Below are 26,171 nucleotides of genomic sequence, written 5' to 3' on the forward strand. Positions count from 1 at the left end.
ACAGACAGACAAACTTCATATATTAAAAAAAAAAAAAAAAAAAAAAAAAAAAAAAAAAAGGGGAGGATAAGAAAGAGAGCGAGAGAGAGGAGAGGGGTCCCTGCATGCCAGCAGTGTCCTAACCTGGAAGGAGCACATGAGGGACTCGTCGACGCTCATCATGCCCCCCGCGTTGTCGAACTCTCCGCAGTAGTTGGGTGCTGAGAAGAGCGTCACCAGCTGACGTTTCGCAAAGAACTCATAGCCGTCCTCCACCACCTGTCAGAGCACAGGCAACAGAGCAAGGAAGGTTAACACAAACAGCCAGCCCCCTCTACCCACCCAGATACACAGTCCCCCCCGCCATCTATCAGAGCAGAATAGGGGGGTATTAACACACAGCCACCACTACCCTGCACCCACCCAGATACACACAGTGTTTCCTGCAGACTAGGTCCAGCTATCAACGTGTGTGTGTCAGTGTATCCAGCACCTGGTGCGCTCTGCAGATAAGGTCCAGGTCGTGGCGGTTCAGGAACTTGCTGACCACGTCGGCCCCAAAGGTGAAGGAGACACCACGGTCGTTCTCCCCCCAGCCCTGCACATCCTTGTCAGGATCTGACCACAGCAGGTCACACAGCAGCCCTGCAAGAGGAGAGAGAGAGAGAGACATCAGGTCGATCACTGCACTCTACTAACACACACAGTGCTACAGTACAGTCATCACCGCACTTTGTTCACAATCAGTCTTGCTCCTTTTCAAAGTTTATTTTTCAGGGGCTCACAATATACATAATACGTACAGTGTTTACTGAAACACTACAGCAAATGAAACGGGCCTCAAATCACACCTGACATTTTGCTGTGGTTTTCTTTAGATATCAGCTTCTAAGGCACACTCGATCACAAGTCATTAGAAGTCAAACGACTCAAACTGAAAGAACGTTCAGTTATTACCATGAACCTTGGTCCCCTAAATAGAAATGTAACCATTACCTAATGGGTATTTATCTCCTAAAGAACCAGAACCTGAATAATATATTAAAAGCTGACTGTGAGAAAACTGTTCTTCAGACTGCCCCCAACTGTGCTCTGTCCACATAATACACCAGTGCCCACACAGGGAAGAGAATATGGAGCTGTTGGTACCTGTCAGACTGGAAAGGAAGTGGATGGAAAGCCTCCAATTCCACAGACAGGTTGATGTGGAATGTTGAGATAGCTTTCTGTAACAAAGCAGGATTGCAGGGCTCCCGAGTGGCGCTCCACATGGAATGCAGGATGTGCCCTATAGTCTGGGGATCGCACATTCGAGTCCAGGCTATGTCACAGCCGACCGTGACTGGGAGTTCCTAAGGGGTAGCGCACAATTTGCCGAGCGCTGCCTGGGTAGGGAGGGCTTAGGTCGGCAGGGGAATCCACGGCTTACCACGCATCAGCGACCCGTGGCCGATACGGCGTGTGTGGTTCTGCAGTGGAGCCGCCAGATCTGTGCTGTCCACCAGCTCTATAGGTCTGGTGGCCTTGCTATGGATCTGCAGTGCGAAAAATGATGGATTGGCAGACGCGTGCTCCAGCCTCTGTTCCCCGAGTCGGCGGAGGTGTTGTAAGCAGTGAGCCGAGGATATAGATAATAATTGGGCACACTAAATTGGGGAGAAAACCGGGGTAAAAAATTGGAGACGACTAAATTTATATATATATAAAAAAAAAAAAAGCAGGACTGCTACAAAGCATAAACTTTGTCCTGGCTTATGCAAAAATTAAGAAGGCTTTCGCAATCGAACATACTTGCATCTCAAAACCGCTTGGAGCAATACAAATTTCAGCTTAGCTGAATGTAAGGGCTCATGGAGGCTTCATGAGTGTTTGAAGCACCACATTAAGCCTCCAGCGAGGAACACTATCCTTCATAGGTGGTCAAAGCTGCAGAGATCATTTCAAAAATTGCCCCGCCAGTAAGTGAGCTCCTGGGGAGACAATCAATTTTGACATTGCAAGCTGAGATAGCTGCCAGATAGACCTTTAATGTCGTTAAACTGGTCCTGCAAAAATGCAATATAACTACCATGGGACAGGTCGTGGGGTCAAAACCCCAACGCAAGCACCATGTCTGAGAGACACCCCAGTACGAGTACAAGTGGGAATGCATTCCTGTGTGTGGGGAGAGCACTGCAGCATCTCATCCATCGCAGGACCAAAGGTATGCCCTGGTGTAATAGGAGCATCTAACAGCGGTGCTTTATCCACATCAGGCACGAGTGCCTGGGAAAGCCATAACTGCCTTCTTGCAGCTACCAACGCGGCCAAGTTCCTGCCCACCGCCTGTCCGTTTAATTTGTAGATACAGATCAGGTTTTTATTCACCAAACGCAGCTCGTCCAGCTGCTGTGGTGAGGGTCAGTGCTACTCTGAAAGTGACCAGCAAACACGACTGGTAAGTGACCAGTATACTGTTGTAGTTTACCCAGATGTGCGGCGAACATACTGGCTGAGTAAGTGAACTTGAGAATCACCTCAGACACTCGACACTGTTTATTAGGGCAACTAGCGTTCCTGGTCAGGAGTGCTAGTTTAGGCACCTGTAAATAGACGCTTTTGCTGGTGGAAATTGTGCCAAACTCAGCTTCTCCGCATCATGTAAGCCATACAATGTGTTCATTGACCGGGAAACAGCCGGGTGACCCCAGGAGGATTGTATCTTGAAAAGAAAATCTGTGTGTACGGGGGGGGGGGGGGGGGGGGGGGGATATGGGGACGATGACGACGACGACACAGAAGAGGTGGCAGGCAAAGATGGAGTGCCATGTCACATCTATAGGCCAGGGCACTTGCAATACTTTTTCTTGTTTTTCTTATTCTTGTCAGCTCGTTTGCCTAGGTGGCAATAGACAGCACGTCATCCTGCTGCCAGTGCGTGCTTGGAGGCCCAAAGGGACAGGGGGGCTTTTCCCCCAGGCACGTCGCAGGTTCTCCCCTGACAATGCGCTAAGGGAAGAGGACACAGCCACCTCTTCAACAAAGGGTGGCGGGGAACGCTGCCCTGGTGTGACTGTTCGAGCGCTCCGATGAGCTGCGAGACACACGTTTCTCCAGCATGTGCTTGGTGCGGTACGTTAACCAGAGCGGTACCGGGACAGTGACCGGTCGGTTCAGTACTGGTGCTGTGGCTTGCACCGGGTTGGTACGGTACAAGAACCACAATACGGTACCCTCGGTATGGTAGAGTTTGGTGACTTGCACAGAGTTGGCACGGTACTCTCGGTACGGTATGTGAACTGAAACGGTACTGGGATGGTAACCGGTCGTGTCGGTATCAGTTCGGCAAGTTGCACTAGGTTGGTATGGTATGGTACCAGTGTAGTAACCTCGTTCCCCGAGGAACGGAGCAGGTGGGTGCCATTTACTGGTCTACTCTGTTCAAGTTACCGCAAGCAGCAGGGATGCCCACCTGTATAAGCTTCTGACTAAAACACACAGTAAGTATGCATACAGCACTGAGGTTAGAGCCCTAACAGCTTTCCTAATAGTGCTGCAAGCTGGCATCAAGACAGCAGTGAGATACTCTGGAAGAGACTGCAAGCAGGGTCAACAGAAGCGCGTATCTCGGTCAAAGCAGAACTGCTGAGCCCAGCAGCTGCACTCTATTTTCTGTGAAAAAAAATGAACACAAAAAAAGAGAAAGAAACTCTCTCACAGAAAACAGCAACAATACAATTATGTTTAAAAAAAACAATATTGTTTAAAAAACTAATTTTTTTTTTAAACTTTTTTTTAACTCCAGCCGGAGCTATATCAGCCTGTGAGGAGTGCATGTCAGCCGAGTCAAGCTGCTTGATCCCTGGGAAGAGGTGACAGATGCCACTGGATCCACGTGGGGCACAAGGCTGCTGGGGGATGCAACCACAAGAGGTTGTGTGCAAAAATTATGTGTGACAAACTAATAACAACGTTAATAATTAATTGCCTTAATAGTGTAATACACAATTAACAATAATAAGCAGATAAAAGTAAGAAGAACCGTCTATGGCACTCCCATCAGATTCCATCTGAAAGGAAACATTATGACGACATCTGTGTGTGCACTCTTTATATGCCCTCGGGGGCGGACATGACAGGCTCTGACAAGCTGCTTTGGTATATTATTCAGGTTCTGGGTCTTTAGGAGATAAATACCCATTAAGAATTGGTTACACTTCATACTTGATAGGGAACCACAGTCAAATCTATACTCTAAAATGGTAATAAAGCTAGAGATCAGAAGGAGTTTCATTATCACCAATGAACACGCCAGAGAAATGTCATTATCACTAGTATACTACCACTTTTAAAAAAGTAATTTTGTATTTATTTATATACCTCTGCTGGTTTGAAATAATGATTGTGGTCCACTGTAAGAGTTAACTAAGAGCAGGGCTTGAGTGCCCTGGTGAAGTGTTTCGACAGCAAGCTGTGTTTTAGAACAGGTGTCATTAAGAAGGGTCATCTTTTCTGTGACTGAACTATAACAGCTGATCTTTAAAGAAAACAAATAGGAGAACTGTGTCCGGTTCCTGTATAACATGGTATACTGTGAATCCCTGAAAAAAAAGTTTCATTAGGAAGGGGTTATTCAGCTGTACAGTAAACCATGCCCCATTAGATCAATGACCTTGATTTGTATAGAAATCAAACCAGACTGACAGTACCATAAGTAGGAGCATTCTCTTCAATAAAAACATCTCTGCCATCGCGAGGCGAGCCTACCTGTGTCGGGTACGTCAGTGGGTCTCATGATGCGCCGGATCTGCTCCATCGACTGCAGGTCAGGAGACAGGCCTGGGGGTGAGAGGTCACAACGACGTCAGCTCTTCGCCTTGTCGACTTGCTTAAATTAAAAATTACCCCAATAAAACAGAGTGACTATATTCAACAGGCTCTGCACCAGGGCTGGAGTGTTAAACACACGTTGTTTCCAAGACAAACTACTGCTCCACCACACTCTGAGACTCAATCAGCATAAAGCCCTGCTAGTTTCCTAGGAATGCTAAATCACTTGATATCTGGACACACCAACCAGAGTCAACAGGCTTCGCACACAAATAGGTTCTTACTGAAGCACTGAGGCAGTCGCTAACTCAAACGTTACAGCAGCAAGAGGTGATGGACTGAAATATGTCAATACCCACCACCGTCCACACTACAGCCCAGCACTCTAACAACTAAGCTCCTCAAACCCTTGAGTTGTGTTGCAGTGCTGGCGCTGACAGGGTACAATAAGCAGAACTGATCCCTCTCTCTCTCTCTCTGCTAGAGGCCTGAGAGCATCACTGACAGAACACTTCCATTGCAGATTGATGGCAGGGGGAAGGAAGAGAGAGAGTAGCGAGAATCTTAATTTTAGCCTTTACTTGTACTATACCACATAGTATACATTTTCTCCACCATGCACATCCATTCATTATATAGGTCTCACAGGTTTGCTACAACATGTTTCTTTAAAATCTGCACCTCTGAGACCTGTGCAGATAATGGAAGTGCAAAAAAGTTTTTTTTTTTTTTTGGGGGGGGGGGGGGTTGTACAGTTTTTACCTATGCTTTACCATGCTTTATTACACTTTGACATGCTTTTACTATGGGATGTTCTAGGGTTGTACAAGCTCTCAGATGCATTCTGAGCCACTGTGGACCACTTTCAGTAGCAAATTGGAACTTGACTGAGAAAAAGAGATTCATAAATGACTTCATTTTCAACTTGTAAAAAAGTTTGATTTGCTGGCAGTCATTCACGCCCCCACCCAAACAGTCTTGGAAAGCATGGTCAGTCTTTGGTGCTTAGCAACAGCAGGTTAATGCTAGTGTTACGTAAGACCCTCAAGGTTTTGCTTTGTGCAACAGTCTTATCATATGGTTTTACCTTTAATCAATTTTAAATAGGAGTCTGAGAGACTTAAGTCGAGACATTTTTAGTGCTACCTGTCCTAGAATAAAATGGTTTTGGTCACAAGATTGCTCATCGTCATGATGTTTCTAGCTTAAGCATTTGTCTACTAATCCTAGTGGATGAAGCAGGTGTCTGGCGATTCTGCCTCGATGAATAGCTCTGCTCAAAATGCTTGGTGCTGTTCATGAACTTTGCAGTTTTCAACTCTTTTTATAACTGAATACTAATCAGTGAAGCTCAATCTTTCTGCAATGTTCAGAAGAATGAATATTCTGGTAAACACAAACAAACAACAATTTCAGAACTATCATCATCAAGCGTTTTAAAACTGGTAAAAATACAATCAAAATATTCGAAGTCGAAAATACACATTTAAGTATAGCACAATAATTGAAGACGACATGCCTTGTGCAATTTATTTCTGTTAGCTTGTAGTATCTTACAGTGATCTTAAAACTCTGCCTTGGTCAAAACGTGTCGGTGATGACCCTTCAGTTATATACTGCATTTTGAAGTACAGTACTTTGACCAATAAGCTACCAAAAGGTTCAATAAGCTTCCAACAAGCAAGATGAGCAGAATGGCCACCTCTCATTTGTGAACTTTATGTTCATATGGACATGAAAACAAGAAACACGCTTGACATGCAGAGGTAAGATGTACAGCATCTCTGCAAAGCCTGCAAAATGAAAGCACAGCCCATGTGACCTACATCCTATACAATCACTGTTACAATCACAATCAATCAGATGTTGTAACAGTGCTCCTGTGTCATAAACCAGCTGCATTTTGATAGACGGAGCTTGCTGATCTAAAATAGTTATATTTTTAGATCAGTGATGAAACTTTAAACATAGGAGGATTTGCTCCATCTCGGTGCTTTGCAAACACTGTGTGTCGGACACCCCTTTTTTTTGCTTGTCTACATGAATCATAGGAAATGATCTGGGAGAGGACATTCTGATGGAATTCCGTATACAAACGTTCACCCATGCAGACTCTAAATTATCAGCAGGGCAAGCAGTAACTTTCTGGTAACGTCATCCAGTCAATTGTGTTTTCTTGCAGCAAGGTTTGAATATCATGGATTTAACATGGCGTTTGAAAGTCACAAATAGCTCACCTTCATAGTTTATTCTTGAGTAAATAAAAGGAAAGCCTCACCTCCGTGGCAGCAGAAGATCTTCTCATCGATGATGGCTGCGATTGGCAGGCAATTGAAACAGTCTGTGAATGTCTTCCAAAGCTTGATATTGAACCTGCGCTTGCCTGCCGAGGAAAGAGAGCGAATGAATGAGAGTGAGGAAAGAAACAAGATTTATCAAAATATGAAAGTATAAGTGAGCCCCATGGTTGGAGATGACTGCCAAAGCAAGGCGTGGGGGTTGAGATGTTTACTTGTCATCAGCATGGTAAAACTGATAAAAGACCACACTGCAGCCTTGTAATTGGATTTTTAATAGATTTCCACTTCGGTAAAATAGTCTTCCTGCATACAAGCGAACTCCCATTGCATAAGCGCATGGGCCTATTTGCACATTTGTATGGTAATTCGCTGCCTGGCTACTCACACGTCACAGAAGACCCTGTTGACTGAAGCCCACTTGTGGTTCCCTTGCAGGAGGAAGTCTGAGTGAATGCTGTTGCCACTGTTTGGAATGGCCTGCAATTGTCTGGAAGCCAGGCGTTGCCCCTGTCCTCTCTCCCCTGTCCCCCTATTGGCCTCACTCTTGTACTCACACTCATCGTAGAAGCCGTAGATGCGGTTGATGGAAGCACACTCGTGGTTCCCTCGCAGCAGGAAGAAGTTCTCGGGGTATTTGATCTTGTAGGCCAGCAGCAGGCAGATGGTCTCCAGGGACTGTTTGCCTCGGTCCACGTAGTCTCCCAGGAACAAGTAGTTTGCCTCTGGGGGGAAGCCACCATACTCAAAGAGACGCAGCAGGTCTGTGTACTGGCCGTGGATGTCGCCTGCAGAGAACAGAGAGAGAATGAGAAGAGTTAACACAGACACACAGGTGGTATATGCACTCACTGACTGGACATTACTAGCAGAGAAGAGAGAGAAGCATTAACACATGTGTCCTGATACACACACACACAAAGGCTGTGGATATCACCTGCAGAAAATAAAGAGCAGAGAGGAGAGATGAGTTAACACAGACACAGTGAAAAAGAGACATATTGACACACACCCAAAGACAATAACTCAGAAGTGTGTTTAAATAAAGATGTGTTTGAAAACATTAAAATGTTGCTGTGAATACATTTAAAACTGCTCTGATCTGAACTGGAAAGACAAACAGAATGTGACATGACCTTGAGGAAAGTTTCCCATAATAAAACAATAAGTCAGGGGACAGACAAAGTACCACGACTGTTACTTGGATAAATAGATTTGAAATCTCAGCCCAGCACCTAGCAGCTCTGCTTTACAAGTCTCAGTGAAGGCTGCTGCTAGTGTCTCCACAGCAACAACTGTGTTTGGAATGACATGTAATTGGCTGGAAGCCTGGCATTGCTGCACAGTGACTAGCTTCAGATTGATGAAGCAGTCTGGTAGCACATTGGTTTAGAAGTCCTTAACACTTTTTTCTTGTGTCTGTGCATTTCGTTGCAGTCTGTTCAAAGGGAATGGTTTGTGTTTCCATTGTCCAATCACACTATGCTCACAGTCCTGCTGGACCAACCCTGAGCAGAACTTCAATCACATGCCAAATAAACAGGCTTGGTACAACAAAGTACAAAAAGACAAACCAACATATCTGGGGCAGAGATATCCAAAGCAAAGGAAAATTACAGCAAATGAGATGGGTTTCAATCATACCCAACGCTTTCCTATTGTTGACTTTAGATATCAGTTTCTCCATCCCAATCAATCGTGGCTCAGCTCAGCTGGTCATAAAGTGGTGAAACCAGTTGTATAATTAACAGGTTTCATGGTGTTCACATAAAAAGCCTTTTGTGAGCTTTGAAAAATACTTAAAAATGAAGCAAGCCTACAGTAGCTATACCTCACTGCTGTGTGATTGGGGTGGTGATGCACCTCTACTTTTTATTAACAAAAAATTATGATCAATTCCAGCTTGTCTGCAGAATTCCAGCTTGTCTGCAGAGTTTTCTTGTATACCAAAAAAACACAACAGCTATGGATCTGGGTTGTGCCCAAACTCACTGCGGATTTCTGGTTGTCCCTCCTTATAAGGCAAGGATCTGCACAGTCCCAGGGTAAAATTATTTTTGGCTGCTGTGTTTTTTTTGTTACGCAAAGATGGATACATCCTGTATCTGGTTTGTGGAAATGGTTGGAAATTCTGGCCTGTGATTGGTTAAAACCTCATCATAGGATGACAAACAGACTGAACTATTGCCCTAACATCCTTACACCACCGGGCAATAGTCTCCATCTGTCATGTGATTGGTTCACATCACTGTCAGTGCCACCTCTTTTCAAAGGAACGCCCTGGACCTCCACTCCTAACAGAAAATGGCTGAATGAAAAAAAAAAAAAAAAAAAAAAAAAACCCACTGCTGAATGGCGATTCTGCGTCAATAGAAAATTACAAAATATACTACAAAACACAGGAAAAAAAAACTTGCGGTACAGACTTCAAAACCATTTGCTGTTATTTACTTATGTCATTTAGTTATGCTGTATCAGCTACATTTAAACAAAATACTGTAAAGCCATAAATATTTGCGACCAAAATATTTGGCAAATCACACCCATAAAACCTATTTTGCTCCAGAAATGTTGGCGATCTGGTGCATTGCTAGTAGTATATTACTTTATTATATGTACAGCACGAATATGAACATGCAAAAAACTTATTTTTTTCCCCCATTCGTGAAAAACACATAAGACTTGCTAATATTTATGGCTTTACAGTATATAAAGTCAGATTTACTATCCAACTTTGCTTCTCATTATTTTGGCTGACTCGTATATTAAGTACGTACTGCACTCAGCTCATAGTGGAAAATTAAATGCACGTCGGGAAGACTATTGTTACCATCACTGTGCAATTTCCTCAGCCTGCAGCTTCAGGCATTATAACCCCTTCGCTTCAGGCATTATAATATGAACTTATGCTTGTCAAGTGACCCCGGAGATTGGTTGTGCCTCAAGGATACATAAACAGTCGCATGCAGCACAGTTTGCATTCAACTTTTTTTTTTGGTTGTCCGGGCATAATAGAAAAATCTCAAAACAGCAGAGGTGTTTCGAGACATTTCCTTCAATACAGCTTAAGCTATACAACGCTTTGCTGTGGAGATGGCGAATGAAGAAATTAAAGACTTGCCTCTGGATAACACCAGCTGGGGGGGGAGGGAAGGGCAGACTGTGCTCAGTTTTCGAAATTAAAATTATTAGTGTTAGCATATATTTTGTATGTTTGAAACATATTCTACCATTGCACTTCTCTTACACCGATGTGTACACTACGTATTCAGTATATTTTATTGAAGCACTACAATCACTATAGAGTCCTGCGCTGTGCAGGTCCGATTTTTACAACCTGCTTCCAACCTGGACCCGCTACTACAGGACCCGACCCAAACCCGCAGCAACACCGTCTTCTTACCCACAACCCAACCAGCTTTAACAAGACCTGCAACCCACCCCGAACCCACAAGTCTTACCTATTGCCTGCGTCGACAGACTCTCGCACATTCACACAGATATATCTACCATTCTCCACAGACTGAGTTTATACAATAGGCTATACAGTGTGGTAGTTTTCTCTAGTGGTCTGGATATATTAACATTGTAACATTTTCATTCTTTACTTACTTTACTATAAAATACCTGTCTATTCCTTTCATTCCACCAGTTGAAAGGGAACAACACCTGTGCTTCCACAGAGGTGTATTAGTTTTGTGGCTGTCATTCACAAAAGCATAATGACACAAAACAAAAGGTTTTACAAGCAATGAATCCAGTCACATGTTCATTCGCTATGATTCCAAAGTAATTCCAAACTTCTGATTTCTCTCAAACTATTATCAACTACAAGATATAAATCCTATGCTATCTTTTGTTTCACCACGTCCACTGACATTTTTAATATCACCAAGCAGACATGACAACAAGCACCAATAAAAACCAAGAACACTGCTATAGATCAGCTAAAAGGCCAGAAAATGTTTTTTGCAATTAAAATCGAGACCCGAAAATGTCATTTTTTTGATCCGCACCCAAACCGCAAAAAAGTTTACATCCCGACCCGAACCTGACCCACCTGCGGGTACCCGACCCGATGCAGGACTCTACTATAGGTATCCCTCCGGTGCTTTGGATACTACACCCTGCTCCATAAATGGCAGCGGCGCCATATAAAGCTGCTACGTATAACGATTTGGTTGTGGATTTTTATACTTTTGTTTACGGAATATGCATTACACAAATCAAAAGATCCAATTTTGCATGCAAGTGGCATTTAATCTATGATTTACAGTATTCACACATTGTCAAACGGTTTCTGTTGACAAGCGAATAGGAAAAACCTATAAGAAAAATATAACGAACCTCCAGACACAACCCTACAAATCAAGATACTTTACAAGCCTTGACAATCTACAATCAAACAGTTCCCTTCCGTGGCCACGGGTCTATCTATATTCAGTATGTATGCCATCACTGCACTCCCTGAGAAGACTTGCATCCTTTCAAACACCACAGTCCTCCTGTAGCTACAGCACTCCCTGGCCCCTGGGTGACTTTCCTCAAGAATGGAGTAACAACTTCCGCTGGTCTCACAAGTAACTTCTCAGGGAACTTTGGATTCTGCCATTATTTGGCATAGAAAGAACATTCTGTATGAGTAAAACAGAGAGGGTTCCTACTGAAGGGAAGAGACAAGAGCAAGGGTCAGAGTCATGATCTACTGTATCCGACACTAACTGCCTGTCCCATCGGAGGAGCCGAGCAGTGCCCAAAAAACAAAAATAAATAAAAACGTAATGCAGCAGTGCCAACGTGAACAAAACCCACTATCACTCAGTACGTAGCAAGACTGGCATGCTGCGTTAGCTGTTCATTATCTAGAACTGTTACAACAACCTACAGTATTTACAGTGCACTCTGGGGACACACAATATGAGCGTTATAACTGAAGAGCGTTATAAAACGGGGGAAGGAGTGGGAGGTGCCGCGGGACACAACACACATCTGACTAAAATACAAAATAAAGTAACTCCCTCTCTATAATGCACATATAGTAAGGCTGGGATGATGCCTAATTTTTCACTATTGATATATAGTTCTCCAAAAAAGCCCGTGCATCGATTCATCAACGTTATAAAGGAAAAAAAAAATGCAGTAATGCATGTGGAGCTGTGGATTACTGTGTAACACTGCAAGTAATGCTTTCAAAAGTGTTATGCATATTAACCCATTCAACGCTAGGGGACGTACGGCCTCCCATATATCGCACTGTCCCGCGGGCTGTGAGTAACCGATCGTTTTAAAAATTGCACCGAGTGTGTGGGAGGGTTTAATCTCTAGAAATATGTGAATGGTTGATTTGTTACATCATTTAAACAGTGGATGATTGACGTCAAAACTAGCCTATAGGATTTCTCCGTGTTGTTCTGCCTGGAATCCAGAAAGACAATTCAGCAACCAGTCTGTATTTATATAGGATTGTGCTTTTGATCTGAGCAAAACATGATGGTTACAACCTTTAGCAGATCCAAAGAGCTATTTTTGGCAAATTATGTTATTTTCAACAGTTATTTTCAGAACTAATCAATCGATATTGATTGCGGCAGGGTGTCCTATATTGTACCGAACGAGATGTATATCAATGGCATTGCACTGCAGGCTGTGAGTGACCAATCGCCTCGAAAATGTTAACGTCTTTGGAAATATGTGAATGGTGTACCAAACATTCCATCAATAAAAACTGGCCTATAAGAGTCCTCCTTTTTGTTTTGTCTGGAATTCAATTACTGTCTGGAAACGGTAGCTAATCTTTCATCTGTGTCGTGATGTGAGTTGAGCGGATCGAAACTGCTGTAACACCGAAGGAATCCAATTCCTTTTTACCAATTATAAAAATAAATGATTAGTCAATAAAATAGATCATAATACATTTATCTTTTTTTTTCTTTTGTGTGACATACCATAATATTATTTCTTATATATTTGCCAACACTGTCACAGTTAATTTCAGAATTTTTGTAGCTGGTAGATATTATTTACAACTACATTTAATTCTCACTACTAGTTCAATACATGTATCTCACTTTATTTGTGAAATAACTGTATATATTTCCCAACACTATTCTAGTGATCTTCAGATTTTTTGTAGCTGTCAGATAAATTTGCGACTGTACATTTACTTCCCACTGACAGTTCTAATACAACTCTCACATTTTTCTACTATTACATCTATTTTTCGCTACTGTGTGAAGTTTATTTCACAGACAGTAACCGATAATGTACAGCATATTGGCACCATGATTAACAGGTATGCTGCCCAGTTCCTACAGCAGCAAAAAGACTAGGACCACATGTCCACAAATGGAAAGAAACAAGTGTCCCCGAATTGAAAAAAAAAGTTGGACTGTTTAGAGATGGGAATTATTAGTGCCAACAATCGCCCTCTACTGGAACACAAACCCTGTCTATGCAAACTCCCTGTTTCCAGCCATTATGAGGAGGGATAGGTTCCAGCTGCTCCTAAGGTTCCTGCATTATAATGATAATACCACTGCCCTCCCCTGATACCATACAGATCATGATAGGCTGCACAAACTACGGCCACTTAGAGACAGCCTGAGTGAGAAATGTGTTGAAGTGTGCTCCCCTACTTGGCAACTCTCAGTGAATAAGTCTCATGCTTTACAAAGGCAACTTAATCTTTAAGCAGTACATTCCATCAAAGCAGGCACGGTATGGAATAAAACTGTACAAGTATGTGAGGCCACCACAGGGTACACATTGAGATTCAGAGTGTACTCGGGGACTGACACCCATTTCCAGCCTGCCGGCTGTCTCCCGGCCCTGAATACTAGTGAAATGATTGCATTGGGCCTCATGAACCTCTTCTTTAACATGGGCCATCACCTATACATTGACAATTATTTTACAGGAATCCCCCTTCTGAAAACCCTCTTTGCTTTAGATACTCCAGCTTGTGGGGCTGTGAGGTCTATTCGGAATGGGTTCCCCTAAGCAGTTGGTGGCCAAAAAACAGAGCTGTGGGGAGACAACAGATCTGAGGTGTGAGGAACAGCTGGCTGTAAAATACACAGACAAACGAGATGTGCACCTCCTCACCACTCTCCATGAGAAGTCTACAGCAGCAGTTCCTGTGCGGGGCAGGACCGCACAATCAGGAAGTCTCACTGTATAATTGATTACAATCGCTATAAGGGAGGAGTTGACAAGTGAGATCAGATGTTAGAGACATAATGCCACCCAAAAAACTGTGGCTTGGTTCAAGAAACTAGGGCTGCACATGATTCAGATGGCATTATATAACGCCTATGTGGTGTACCGGGCATCCACACAAGACCAGGTAATGCCATTCCTGGACTTCATGACCACAGTCATTGCAGCCCTAGTGTTCCAGGATAACAAGATACCAGATATGCAGGTAGAAGGCATCACGAGGCTCACAGGGAAGCACTATCCTCAATCCTTTATTTATCCTAATATTTATTTAGTTATAAACAAATGCTGAATAAGATGTCTGTGTTATAAAGTGCCAGCACAGCTTTTCTTCAGTTCAGATACTGTATCAAAAGGGAGAGACTGAAACGAAAGTTAGACTGAGAAGTTGTTTACAGTTTGAACACCGGTACTGTATTTACTGTAGAAATATTGCATGAATCACTAGTACAGGAAACTGGGGGACATTTGCAAGAGCGTTATATCCAAGGCATGTTATAATAGGGAGCTTTATAGCAAGGGAGCACTGTATTAAGTAATTGCCCAGTATCACGCAGGACTCAAATACAGGGGTGTACGGGTAGGATTGAATGGACACTTTCTGCTGCTGCCAGATGGGACATGCAAGCACTCTTCAGTAGGAAGGACTAGACTAGGGCTGCCTTGCCCAGAGACCTAGTTCCTCTCTACCAGATTGTAATTCATGCCAACAAAAGCTTTACATAAGAAATGAAGAAAAATTACGAACAATGGCCATTCTGTAGGTGTAACGATTCATCGCGTATCGAATAATGATACTTCTATACAAGATATATCGATTCACACTAAAAAGGTATGTATTGTTTGTATCACAACACAAGAACAAAAGCACAGCATAGCTCAATGGAGTTCACCAAATGGTTCTTGAATGAAGAATAAATATATTTTATTGTTGGTATGAATACATACTCTCCCTATCTCATTAAATTTTTAGGTATTTTACAAAACAGTCCATTGTCAAAAGGATAATTTGATCTTATTATGCCTTATACAACAAGTCAATCTGGACAATCACATGTATCGCGATACACATCGTACCACGACCTGCATATCGTGATATTAGGGCATCGATACAACCCTACCATTATGCCCATCAGTGCTCGCCTGGTTAATAGTAACCAATCTTAAAGGATCCCAATGATTCAACATCAACAACATGGCTAGGTAACCCATTCCAAACCTTCACCACCCTCTGTGACGGAAAGTGTCTCCTTCCCTCGGTTCTGTTTACAATGTCCCAGCCTGCACACAGCATGCTCGGGATCAAAAGACAGGGGACGCGTAGGCAATGAACATCCCTTTTGGGGAAGAATTTGTGCACTGCAGACAAGTTTCAGATCGATTAACAATTATTCAACCAAAAGCGCAAGATTGTTTAACTTTACTTAAACAGTTGGAGTTGTCCTTTTTCAGAACTTAATCTTAATTTAAAAGCTCTTACTTTAAAGAAAATGTTGGGGGTAGTAAATTATTTAGGTTTGATACTTGTGCTGACCTCAAACACAGTCCTTCACGCCCGAATACTTTAAGCAGTGTTTGTTTTAGAATTCCAGCACTTGTCCCAGCCCCGGTAAGGAGGCCCTGAGAGATAGTCTGGACCGCCTCCAGCAGTTACCCGCTCTGAACTCCAGAATAACTAGGGCTGAAGATTAAACAGGCTTGTGTGTGTCAGGAGGGAATTAGCACTCATTTGGAGACCTTCGAAAATCTCACCCTCTTGATAAAAACAGTAAATTGGGCAAGACAAAGTGCAGGCTAATCTAAAACACTCACTTAGTTTACAGCAGGACTTAGGACTAACAACTGCAACAACTAACAATTGCAAGTACAGCTACCAGACCGGAAAAGAGAAACTCTATGCACTTCTGACCTGACAAGTTATCAGCTTAGGCAACAATAAAAGGAATACCGATCAGCACTAAACTGCACTCTAGTTTTTACTGAGTACGCAAGTGTTTTTTACATATCCTAAAATAAAAGACCTGGCTGTCACTAGGTAAGCAAACAGGTGTTAGTAAAGAATACTAATTACAATTTTACAATATGTGGAATAACATGTAAAAATGTGTGACATACAGACAAACAGACAATCCCATACATACAGCTGAAATCTAAGACGACTGCCTCCACTATCTATCTGTCAGTGAAGCTGGGAGGCGTTGGTCCATGTTCGAAGTATAATTACCAATGTCCATGTCAAGTCTGCTCAAATTCATGCAGATGTAGAGTAGGTGGTTTAAAACAAGAGTCGTCAATTTTATAAATTAGCAGCTCTTGCAGATACACAGAAAGACATATAGTACAGTACAGCAGACACAGACTCACTGGCCATGATGCCCCCCAAAAAATGTAATCATTCCCAAGATAGCGCTAACGAAAACTGCAGAAAAGGTAGACAGGTAACCATGACCTTCATTCTTAAACTCTTACAATCAGTGCTGCAACAATACACTACAGACAACCAAATTAGATGACAGTTCCTAAAAATACAGCTCCAGTCGCAAATATGACATTGTATACAGAACAAACTGTAAGAGTGGGTGCATAGATCACCAGCCCTGTCATGCATGGGCTATAAATCAGGGCAGAAATTTGACATTACATTAAGAAATACCTTGGATATCAAACAATTGCCCTCGGAAAAGCTTTTGCTAAATATTACATAAACTTATGAGTTTTGAAAAAAATAAATAAAGCAAACAAAAGAAAGAAAAAAACAATCAGTGGGTGTACAACAACACAAACTGCGTGGTCGGTGTGTGAAGTGTTGAACTCATCCATGTCTCTAACTCATTGCTGCAGACGTTGCATCTAGAGGTTCAGAAGATGGCATCACCACAGTAATCTCAATTCAATATCAGAATAGTCCCTGCCCTAAGGAGGAGATGCTTTTGCAGGGAGAAGAGGAGAAACAGAGCCAGGTATTCAGGCAGCTCTTGCCGTTTCCATTCTGCCACCACTGCTACTAGAAAAACACCATCTGCTCCCTGGAAAGCATGTTTTATTTCCTGAATTCAAAATGTAGGTTCTTTTAGTTATAAATAAATTAACAGAATGCATATTTACAGAACATCCAAACCAGCAAAGTTTAGCTATTCTGCACACAATAAAACTGTGACTGACTGTGCAAATCAGACACCATGGGCACTCTACTAGGGATGTTGCGTTATTTAGCATTAAACTTTACAATTAAACCTTAACTAATTCAAAATCCTTTTTTCAGAAAAATCCTCCAATAGGAGTGCTGTTACCCTTTTTTTATGCACTGCAACAATAGTGTACAAGACAACTTGTGCACAACATTTCTGTGTAATGCATGTGGAAAAGCCTAACATTAAAATGACCTTACACGGTATACCTTCATATTTCTAGGAGTAATTCTTAATGCTTATCATTTGGAAACGGCTTAAACTCTAAACCAGTGTTTCTCAAAATGTTGATTAACTACTTACACACAATGTGCCAGTGATGTACTCACTGACTTGTGCACTACAAGACCATTTAAACATCAAGTTAGACATGTGTGTTGCTACTCAGCAAAGTCACTGCCAGTTATCATGCAAATTTAATATGGTCCAATCAGAACGAAGCAGTCTGAATTTCAAATTTATTCTTATTGTTATCTACACAATGGCACAAGCAAAGAAGATACTGTACATTCCATAATAGTACACATTTTATGTACTATGCATCTACATGTTAATTATACCAGTGACTGGGGTGTAAATTTTTTCGTTTTATAAATTATTTCTCTAATTCTCAGAACTCAAATAAATGTAATAACTGATGTTAATTAAACAGCACTGTTAATTAGCAATTTACATTTTTGTTATTTTCTGTGGCTAGGGGTGATGACTAAGCTCAGCTGATCCTTAGGAGGCGTTATTACGAAAAAGATTCAGAAACACTGATCTAGACTATTATACATCTCTACACTATTTAAATCATAATAGACAGCCTGGACTGGCTCCATCTTCGATCACTGTAGAGTGAGGCCAATTTACCTTGTGGCAAAAAATCTAGTCAATACTTGCTGCAAATTCCTTTAATGAAAAGCCATCTGTAAAAAAAAAAAAAAAAAAAAATCAAAAGGAACAGAATGGAACATAATTTTTCTTTGAAATGGCTGCAGAACTACCCAATCCCTATTCCTCAGTGAGATGACCTGACAGACAGGGCTGCATGTCATGTTAAAAGGTACTGCAGAATAAATAGGATGCACAAAATAATTCTACTTACATACCGTTCATTTTGGTTTTCAATTATGATTTTTTTTCATTACATTGTTGAAACTTATGTTTGATCTTAACATGGTTCATTATTCAACTATTCAACTATTTTCTCTACTAAAAACTATTACAAGAACTTTTGAATAAGCAAAGTAAGTGATAACAGAGTGAGACTGATTTGTTTATTAATCTCATCTTCTACACCTGGGCAAGCTTCCTTGCAATGAAAAAAAAAAAAAAACCTCAGACTCATTGATTTCGTTAGCAGTAGCAATGTAATTGTGAGCACGGAAGATGATAAATACCATGAATGATTATTTTGCAATTATTTTACTCCCGATTCTCTCCCCAATTTAGAATGTCCAATTTGTTCCCTCACCGTAGAAATCCCCCACGCAGCTCAGAAGTGAAGGTTCAGTGGGCGTCCTCCGATAACACGACCAAACCAATTTCCTCTTTTACACCCAGGAACTCGAGAGCAGATGTCAGCGAGCATCCAACAGGTGTCTGTGGAGATCACTGGGCGCTTGGCCAGTAGGGTCCGCTGTAGCATGATGAGGAGAAACAGACCCTAACGATTTTGCCTCCCTAACCTGGGGGAGTGCCATTGCCAATGAGACACTTCCTCCTGAGTCACCAGTTACCAAAATCTTCCAATTTTAAAGAGAGGCTTACTAAACAACTATTCATTTGTTATTCAAACTGTAATGTGTGTTGCTGTGTCTGAACCACATATGCCAGGTACAGTAGCTCAGCAGACTAAAGGATGGTAATTGAGAACTGGGTTAGAAGGGGCTCTGTTGTGGTCACATTCAAATACAGTATCAGGACACAACATTAGCTTAAAGGAATGAGCTACAGAGATAGGAAGAAGGAAGTTAATTTATTTAGCCTAGAACAAAGAAGAATTAGCAGCGGTTCTTAATTGAAGTCTTTACGCCTAAAAAGAGTTGACACAGTTAGGCGTGACACAGAAACCAGGACCAGAGAACACAGCGGAAAATTAAGTGGAGAAATATAACAAGCAGTTTGCGATTTTCCTATTCCTTGGAATTCAGTTGGGGGTCTGTCTGTCAATTCACAGTTGTTTATAAAAAAAGTGCCCCAAAACAAGTGTTTGAGAACCTGGTCTCATTCACGTCTGGAAAGGTGCCCATGCTTGGGTCACGTTGTTGCTAAGAGACAACAGATATCACAAGCACACCGTGTGACAGATGGACTTTTAGCAATCTGTTCAAGATCTGGTACCACCTTCTCCAAGTACAAAAAGAACCAGCAGTACTAATGTACATTCCAAACAGTGCATGTCATCCTGGGATTTCAGGAAACAAGTCTTTTCACTGATAAAACATGTTTTATACTCCCTTCTGCGCAACTACTGCAAGCTATCCAGTGTGGTTTGTATCAGGGATGAGAGTAGGGATGTTTAAACACTTTCCAAGTGATGTACTTCCGTAATGCTAGCTTTATCAATTTTCACTGTCAAATATGTTTAACCTTTTTATATGTTGAGGAATTTGAACTGTCTAACAGTCCTGGCTGGGGGGCTCTGTGTAAACTCTCCCTCCCGCCCCTGTGAACGAGGTCTGGCTATCACTGCAAATAAGATGTTGCTTCTCAGCAGATCTAGTCGGAAAGAATAGTTTCCAATGGTTATACTATGCATTTTGTCATGACATTTTTTATATTTCTTTTAGTATCCTCCTTAAGAACCACCTGTTTAGACGTAGATCTTTTGATCTACCCCTCTACTATGCGCTGGACTTGCCTGACCTAAGCACCATATTACTGGATCCTCAGGTAATGCACCATCCTTGCACTATTAACATGTCATTGTAGATATAACTTGCTGTAATTCTTACTTGTTGAATCCTAGTTCATACTGTATTTTAGTAGTATTATTTGCACTTACTGTAAGCTATACTGTATTTAAATATTAATCTTATATTGTAACCCTGTACCACTACAGCCCTGTAACTCACCTTGGATAAAGGCATCTGCCAAATAAATAAATAAAGAATTAGCAGTAGTACTTCTAAATATAGCACCATTGAGTGCTTAAAAGATACGGATGAAATGCAGCCGATTGGTTACTGGGAAGATGAGCCGAAGCACAAACCTTCTGGAGGTCTAGATTTGGCAAAGAAAGTAAATGGCAGAAATGTACAGTTTTTTTAAATTTTAGATCTTGAGAAATACATACTTAAACAAAATGTGCACGTGAAAAGTTTTTCCATTTTCAAACACATGCTCAAGAAATCGGTAACCAGTCAATGCTTTCCCTATGACTCACTGATTTCAGCTGACTCTGTTTCTTCATGATCAGAAGTGTAGCCTTGAAATATCTGCAGATTAAGTCTTTTTGTTCACAGTTGCTACAGTATGAAGAAAATCATGTAAAGCATATAATGTGTGGATATTTCACACCAGAAGCGAGATCTACAAAGTGATGAGAACACATTTGGTACATATCTGGTAGCTCTGTGTATGTCTATGTGGACCCCAAAGAAGCGCTCCACAAGCATTTCAGTGTAACAAAACTATTATATATTGCTGTCAGTCACCCTGATGATAAGTTAGGGTTATGGGAGTTTCATACAGCTGGCTGATAAATCAAGCGGTTGTCCAGCAGGCTTAAAAAACATTTTCTCAACAGTTCTAGTGCATTCTCAGATGAAACAGTTTATCTGCTAGACACAAAGGCACAAAACCTGCGACTATTTTTCAAGGGTCTGGTTTGCTCGCCTGGAGCATGCACATTATCTACCAACTACAGGGAGCACTTAAAGAGGCAACTGTATTACACAATACACTACAGGGAATGCAGTGAAAGTGCACAGTACAGAACCGGGGAGAAGAGCTGGGTCACCTCCTTACCAGGTGGCGTGAAGGGAAGCAACTCGGAGCAATTCACAGTCAGCATCAGCTGATCATACAGAAATAGGACCACACAACAGTGGAGCTTTGTGACTTCCACAGGGACAAGCAGACCTAAAGCTTGCATACTGTAGCATGAAGCGCCATTCCTGGAGGTACAGTGGCTCTCAAAAGTATTCACCCCCTACTGGACTTTTCCACATTTTATTGTGTTACAACATGGAATCAAAATGGATTTAGAAATTAGGAATTTTTGCCACTGATCAACACAAAAAAAGTCCATAATGTCAAAGTGAAAAATAAAATCTACAAATTGTTCTAAATTAATTACAAATACAAAGCAGAAAATAATAGATTGCACAAGTATTCACCCCCTTGAGTCAATATGTGGTAGAGGCACCTTTGGCAGCAATTACAGCCATGAGTCTATTTGGATAAGTCTCTACCAGCTTTGCACATCTGGACACTGCAATTTTTGCCCATTCTTCTTTGCAAAATTGCTCAAACTCCATCAAGTGGATGGGGACCTTTGGTGAACAGCAATTTTCAACTCTTTCCACATATGCTCAATTAGACTGAGGTACAGGCAATGACTGGGCCACTCCAGAACATTGACCTTTTTGTTTTTAAGCCATGCCAGTGTGGCTTTGGCTGTATGTTTGGGGTCATTGTCCTGCTGGAAGATGAATTTTCTCCCAAGTCCCAGGTCTCTTGCAGACTTCAGCAGGTTTTCCTCCAGGATTTCTCTGTACTTTGCTGCATCCATTTTGCCCTCTATCTTTACAAGCCTTCCAGGCCCTGACACAGAGAAGCATCCCCATAGCATGATGCTGCCACCACCATGCTTCATGGTAGGGATGGTGTTCTTAGGATTATGTACGGTGTTAGGCTTGCGCCAAACATCGCGCCTAGCATTGAGGCCAAAAAAGTCTATTTTGGTCTCATCAGACCATAGAATCTTCTTCCACTTGGTCTCAGAGTCTCCCACATGCCTTCTGGCCGAGATTTGATGCGAGTTTTTTTAAACAATGGCTTTCTTTTTGCCACTCTCCCATAAAGGCCAGTTTTGTGAAGCACCCGGGCTATCGTTGCCATATGCACAGTGTCTCCCAGCTCAGCCATGGAAGACTAACTCCTTTAGAACTGCCATAGGCCTCTTGGTGGCCTCCCTGACAAGCGCCCTTCTCGCCTGGACACTCAGTTTTTGAGGATGGCCTGTTCTAGACAGAATCACAGTTGTGCCATATTCTCTCCATTTCTTAATAATGGACTTTACTGTGCTCCGGGGGATATTCAATGCCTTGGAAATGTTCTTATATTCTACCCGACTGGTGCTTTTGAAGAACCTTATTCCGGATTTGCTTTGAATGTTCCTTCGTCTTCATGATGTTGCGTTTGTTAGTAAATGTACTAACCAACTGTGAGACCTCCCAGAGACAGGTGTAATTAATCTGAAACACCTTAATTGCACATAGGTGGACTCCATTCAACTAATTATGTGACTTCTAAAGACAATTGGTTGCACCAGAGCTTATTTAGGTGTGTCATAGCAAAGGGGGTGAATTCTTATGCAATCAATTATTTTCTGTTTTATATTGGTAATTAATTTAGAACAATTTGTAGATTTTATTTTTCACTTGGACATTATGGACTTTTTTTGTGTTGATCAGTGGCAAAAACTCCTAATTAAATCCATTTTGATTCCATGTTGTAACACAATAAAATGTGGAAAAGTCCAAAGGGGGTGAACATTTTTGAGAGCCATTGTAGAGGCACAGCATAGAAGGTACTGACTGCTGATGTTGTATAGTGTTTGAACCTACACTGTACAAAATAATAGGGTAGAGGGTAGGAGATAGAGGGTCATCTGGAGGGTAGGGGCTTGTGGGAAGAAGTTAGGACGTAGGAGGGCATATGGTAGTGAACGGTGCTCTTGAACTGTGTATAACTACACTGTGAATAATAGGGCAAAGGATTGAGGTTCTAGCATAGGAGGGTAGAAGGCAGAAGACACTGACTGCAGAGCTTAAATAATGTAACTCTACCGTTGTGAATATAAGTGGACAGAGCTAAAAGCTCTAAGTTAGAGGTTAAAAAAGAGGTTAAAGTTAGAGGTTTGGCGATAGAAGACAGAGTCGAGGGTAAGATGGTAGCAGGGCAGAAGGAACTGATTGCAGATCTTTAGTAGAATATAATGCTATGTCTTTGACCAATAGAGTACAAGGTAGTGCTTTTAGGATAGGCGATAGAGTCAAGGTTAGGAGGGCAGATGGTACTGACCGCAGATCTTGAGCGGCGCCTCCAGCTCCAGTAGAATGGGCTGGCTCAGGAAGATCTCTCTGGATTTGATGCAGAGGCCCCGCACCTCCGCCTCCGTCATCTGGACGATCTTCCCAGGGCGGCATCCCCGGACTGCCAAAACACACACAGACATAAGAAAGACTTTGTAAAAACTGTTGTTGAACCTTATACTTTTAAATTCAAATCAGCACTATAGAGTGTTTAAAGGTTATAGATGATAATGACAAATAAACATTAATATAGGGTTCAATGATTGAAACAGACAATTGTCGACTAAAAATTACCTTAACAAAAGCAGCTGTGTCATATATATGTATTGTAAATGTATTTATTTATTGTGTGTGCCCAATTATTTTACCCCTGATTTTTTCCTCAATTTGGAATTTCTAATTGTTTTTTTCTCTCAGCGCAGCGATTCCCCACACAGCTCAGGAGAACTGAAGGTGTCAACTGCTGTGTCCTACTTTGAGGGCAGTCAAGCTAGACGTGCCCATAACCAGACCAGTGAAATTTCACGCCAGCTATGAAGCTCAAGGCAGAAAATGTCACTTTTGCATCACTACGGGTAGGAAAACACTAAGAAAATTATCATTTTTTAGGCTTCACTTTCTTACTGTATATTGAGGTGTCATAAAAGCATCTGAAGATTAGAGTAAGCTATCATAACAACACAAGAGAACATTTAAATAGCAGGTTGGTGCTAGTTAAAAATGCTCCAAAAAATGACAAAGTAGCCTGTCCTCAAATGAAGACAATAGCACTTAATCATACAACAAACAGAGTAACAGCACTCTATGGCTTTTTGACTGGTTACAACAATTTCCAGTATGTTAAAGTTTAACCTAAACGTTTGGGAAACTAAAACAAAATCTAACATCCCTATAGAGTACTGCCTTCTGTGTACTATTACAGTGTTTGCATGACTAAAAAAAAACAAATAAATTCAAGACAGAAGCATGAACTGTCAAACATGGGCTCTCAACCATAACCCTTTGCAGATGTAGACACCTAGCAGTCCTGGGCTTGGTGAAGTCTACAATCTGCGTACAAACAAACACACACACACACACAAGTGAAAGGGGGCTAATTCAGGAGTCTCGTACTGTATAAACAATGTAACACTGGGACAGCTGTGTATGCATACCCCTGCTTACTGCCCTGCATTTTTTCAATGGCTTCAGTCTGTGTGACTCAAGTATAAACGCTGAGTTTCAACTGTCTGAATACACAGATAGTATATAAAGAAAATGTTTTTGTTTGTTTTACCCGCCCTGCCTCCTAGACGACCATCAGTGTTCCACGTCTCCGTTTTCAGCGTTACAATTCAAATAAAAAATGTCGGGAGGATTCCCTGTCATTCTCGTGACATTCGTGTCAATATAAGTCATACTCAGTTATTAAGGGCATGGGTGTTTACACAAATAAATCAGACTTGCTTACATAAAAACAGCTTTACATTAAATCAATTTCACTTTAACACACAGGAAATACGTGTGAAGTTTTTAAAATGTGCAACTGTGTATTTATGCTATATTTGACCAGGACACATCCGAAGCTTAACCCGACAGTCAAACAGTACAGCAAACTATACAACCTCGTCAAATTTATTTATTTTATGACATATCACTATCATAACAGTGGTGTTACATTAAAGCCAGCCGTGGTAAAGGTTAGAACAACAATGTATTCAAGTCAAACCGTGATTAAAAAAAACAAAATAAAAAATTCTGTGCAATATACAAAAAAAACACTGCACCAGCTTTCCTACGCATCGCAATTTTTTCATAACAACACAGACGCTCACACGCAGCTTTTGATTATTTTAACAAATACAATCAGTCATTTTCACCAGGTTGTAGAGGAATACGATGTTTACTCTTAAGTTTTTGTTTATTTCATTTTATATTAATGTTTAAAACGTAATCACTCCTCTCTCCTACCTTCAAGAAGCCGGGAGATCAGGCTGTCCACATTCAGCTCGCCTTCCGCCATCTTCTAAACTGCAGAAAACGACCCTTCCACCTTTCACCGCCAGAGGGAGCAGAAACAAGAAAAAAAAACAAAACAGAAAAAAAAAACAAGAAGAGCAACACTTATTTTAAAGCGCCAGTGTTACATTTCCAAGCCCAAGAACGTGTATAAGTAAGTATAGGATTTGGCTTGAATAATATGATCGGCTGAAAAAAACCCCCAAAAATACAAAATGAAAATGCAGTATTAAACTACTGAGGTGGCTAGATTGTATTTAGACTTAAAAAAAAGCACTTTATACACTATAGATAACATTGTGCTTGATCATGAAACTGCTCAAATAAAAACTGTGAATCAATATCTGAGGCAAACATAAAGTGCATTAATTATGACAAGCTCAAGTTAAGAAAATGTAATTTAAATAAAAAGTCTACCTACTAATAATGAGTGA

The 26,171-nt window shown here is 41.5% G+C and overlaps 2 protein-coding genes across 2 annotated transcripts in view; one reads left to right on the top strand and one right to left on the bottom strand.

Annotated features, from left to right (window-relative positions):
• bpnt1 (bisphosphate nucleotidase 1) overlaps nucleotides 1-5,277 on the top strand; it is a 21,708-nt gene extending 16,431 nt beyond the window's left edge. Inside the window, exon 10 of the mRNA XM_041251090.1 lies at nucleotides 5,252-5,277. The gene's annotated coding sequence lies outside the window, so the exon portion shown is untranslated. The remainder of the gene's footprint in view (nucleotides 1-5,251) is intronic.
• Nucleotides 1-25,776, bottom strand: part of ppp1cb (protein phosphatase 1, catalytic subunit, beta isozyme) — a 27,429-nt gene extending 1,653 nt beyond the window's left edge. Inside the window, exons 1-7 of the mRNA XM_041251088.1 lie at nucleotides 25,690-25,776; nucleotides 23,729-23,860; nucleotides 7,643-7,873; nucleotides 7,067-7,171; nucleotides 4,726-4,797; nucleotides 473-624; nucleotides 124-258 (exon numbers count right to left, since the gene is read on the bottom strand). Of these exons, the coding sequence (XP_041107022.1) occupies nucleotides 124-258; nucleotides 473-624; nucleotides 4,726-4,797; nucleotides 7,067-7,171; nucleotides 7,643-7,873; nucleotides 23,729-23,860; nucleotides 25,690-25,741 (879 nt within the window). The 5' untranslated portion in view covers nucleotides 25,742-25,776. The remainder of the gene's footprint in view (nucleotides 1-123; nucleotides 259-472; nucleotides 625-4,725; nucleotides 4,798-7,066; nucleotides 7,172-7,642; nucleotides 7,874-23,728; nucleotides 23,861-25,689) is intronic.
• Nucleotides 25,777-26,171: the final 395 nt, after the last annotated feature.

The sequence above is a fragment of the Polyodon spathula genome, chromosome 5 (genome assembly GCF_017654505.1).
Source record: "Polyodon spathula isolate WHYD16114869_AA chromosome 5, ASM1765450v1, whole genome shotgun sequence".
Taxonomy (NCBI): Eukaryota; Metazoa; Chordata; class Actinopteri; order Acipenseriformes; family Polyodontidae; genus Polyodon; species Polyodon spathula.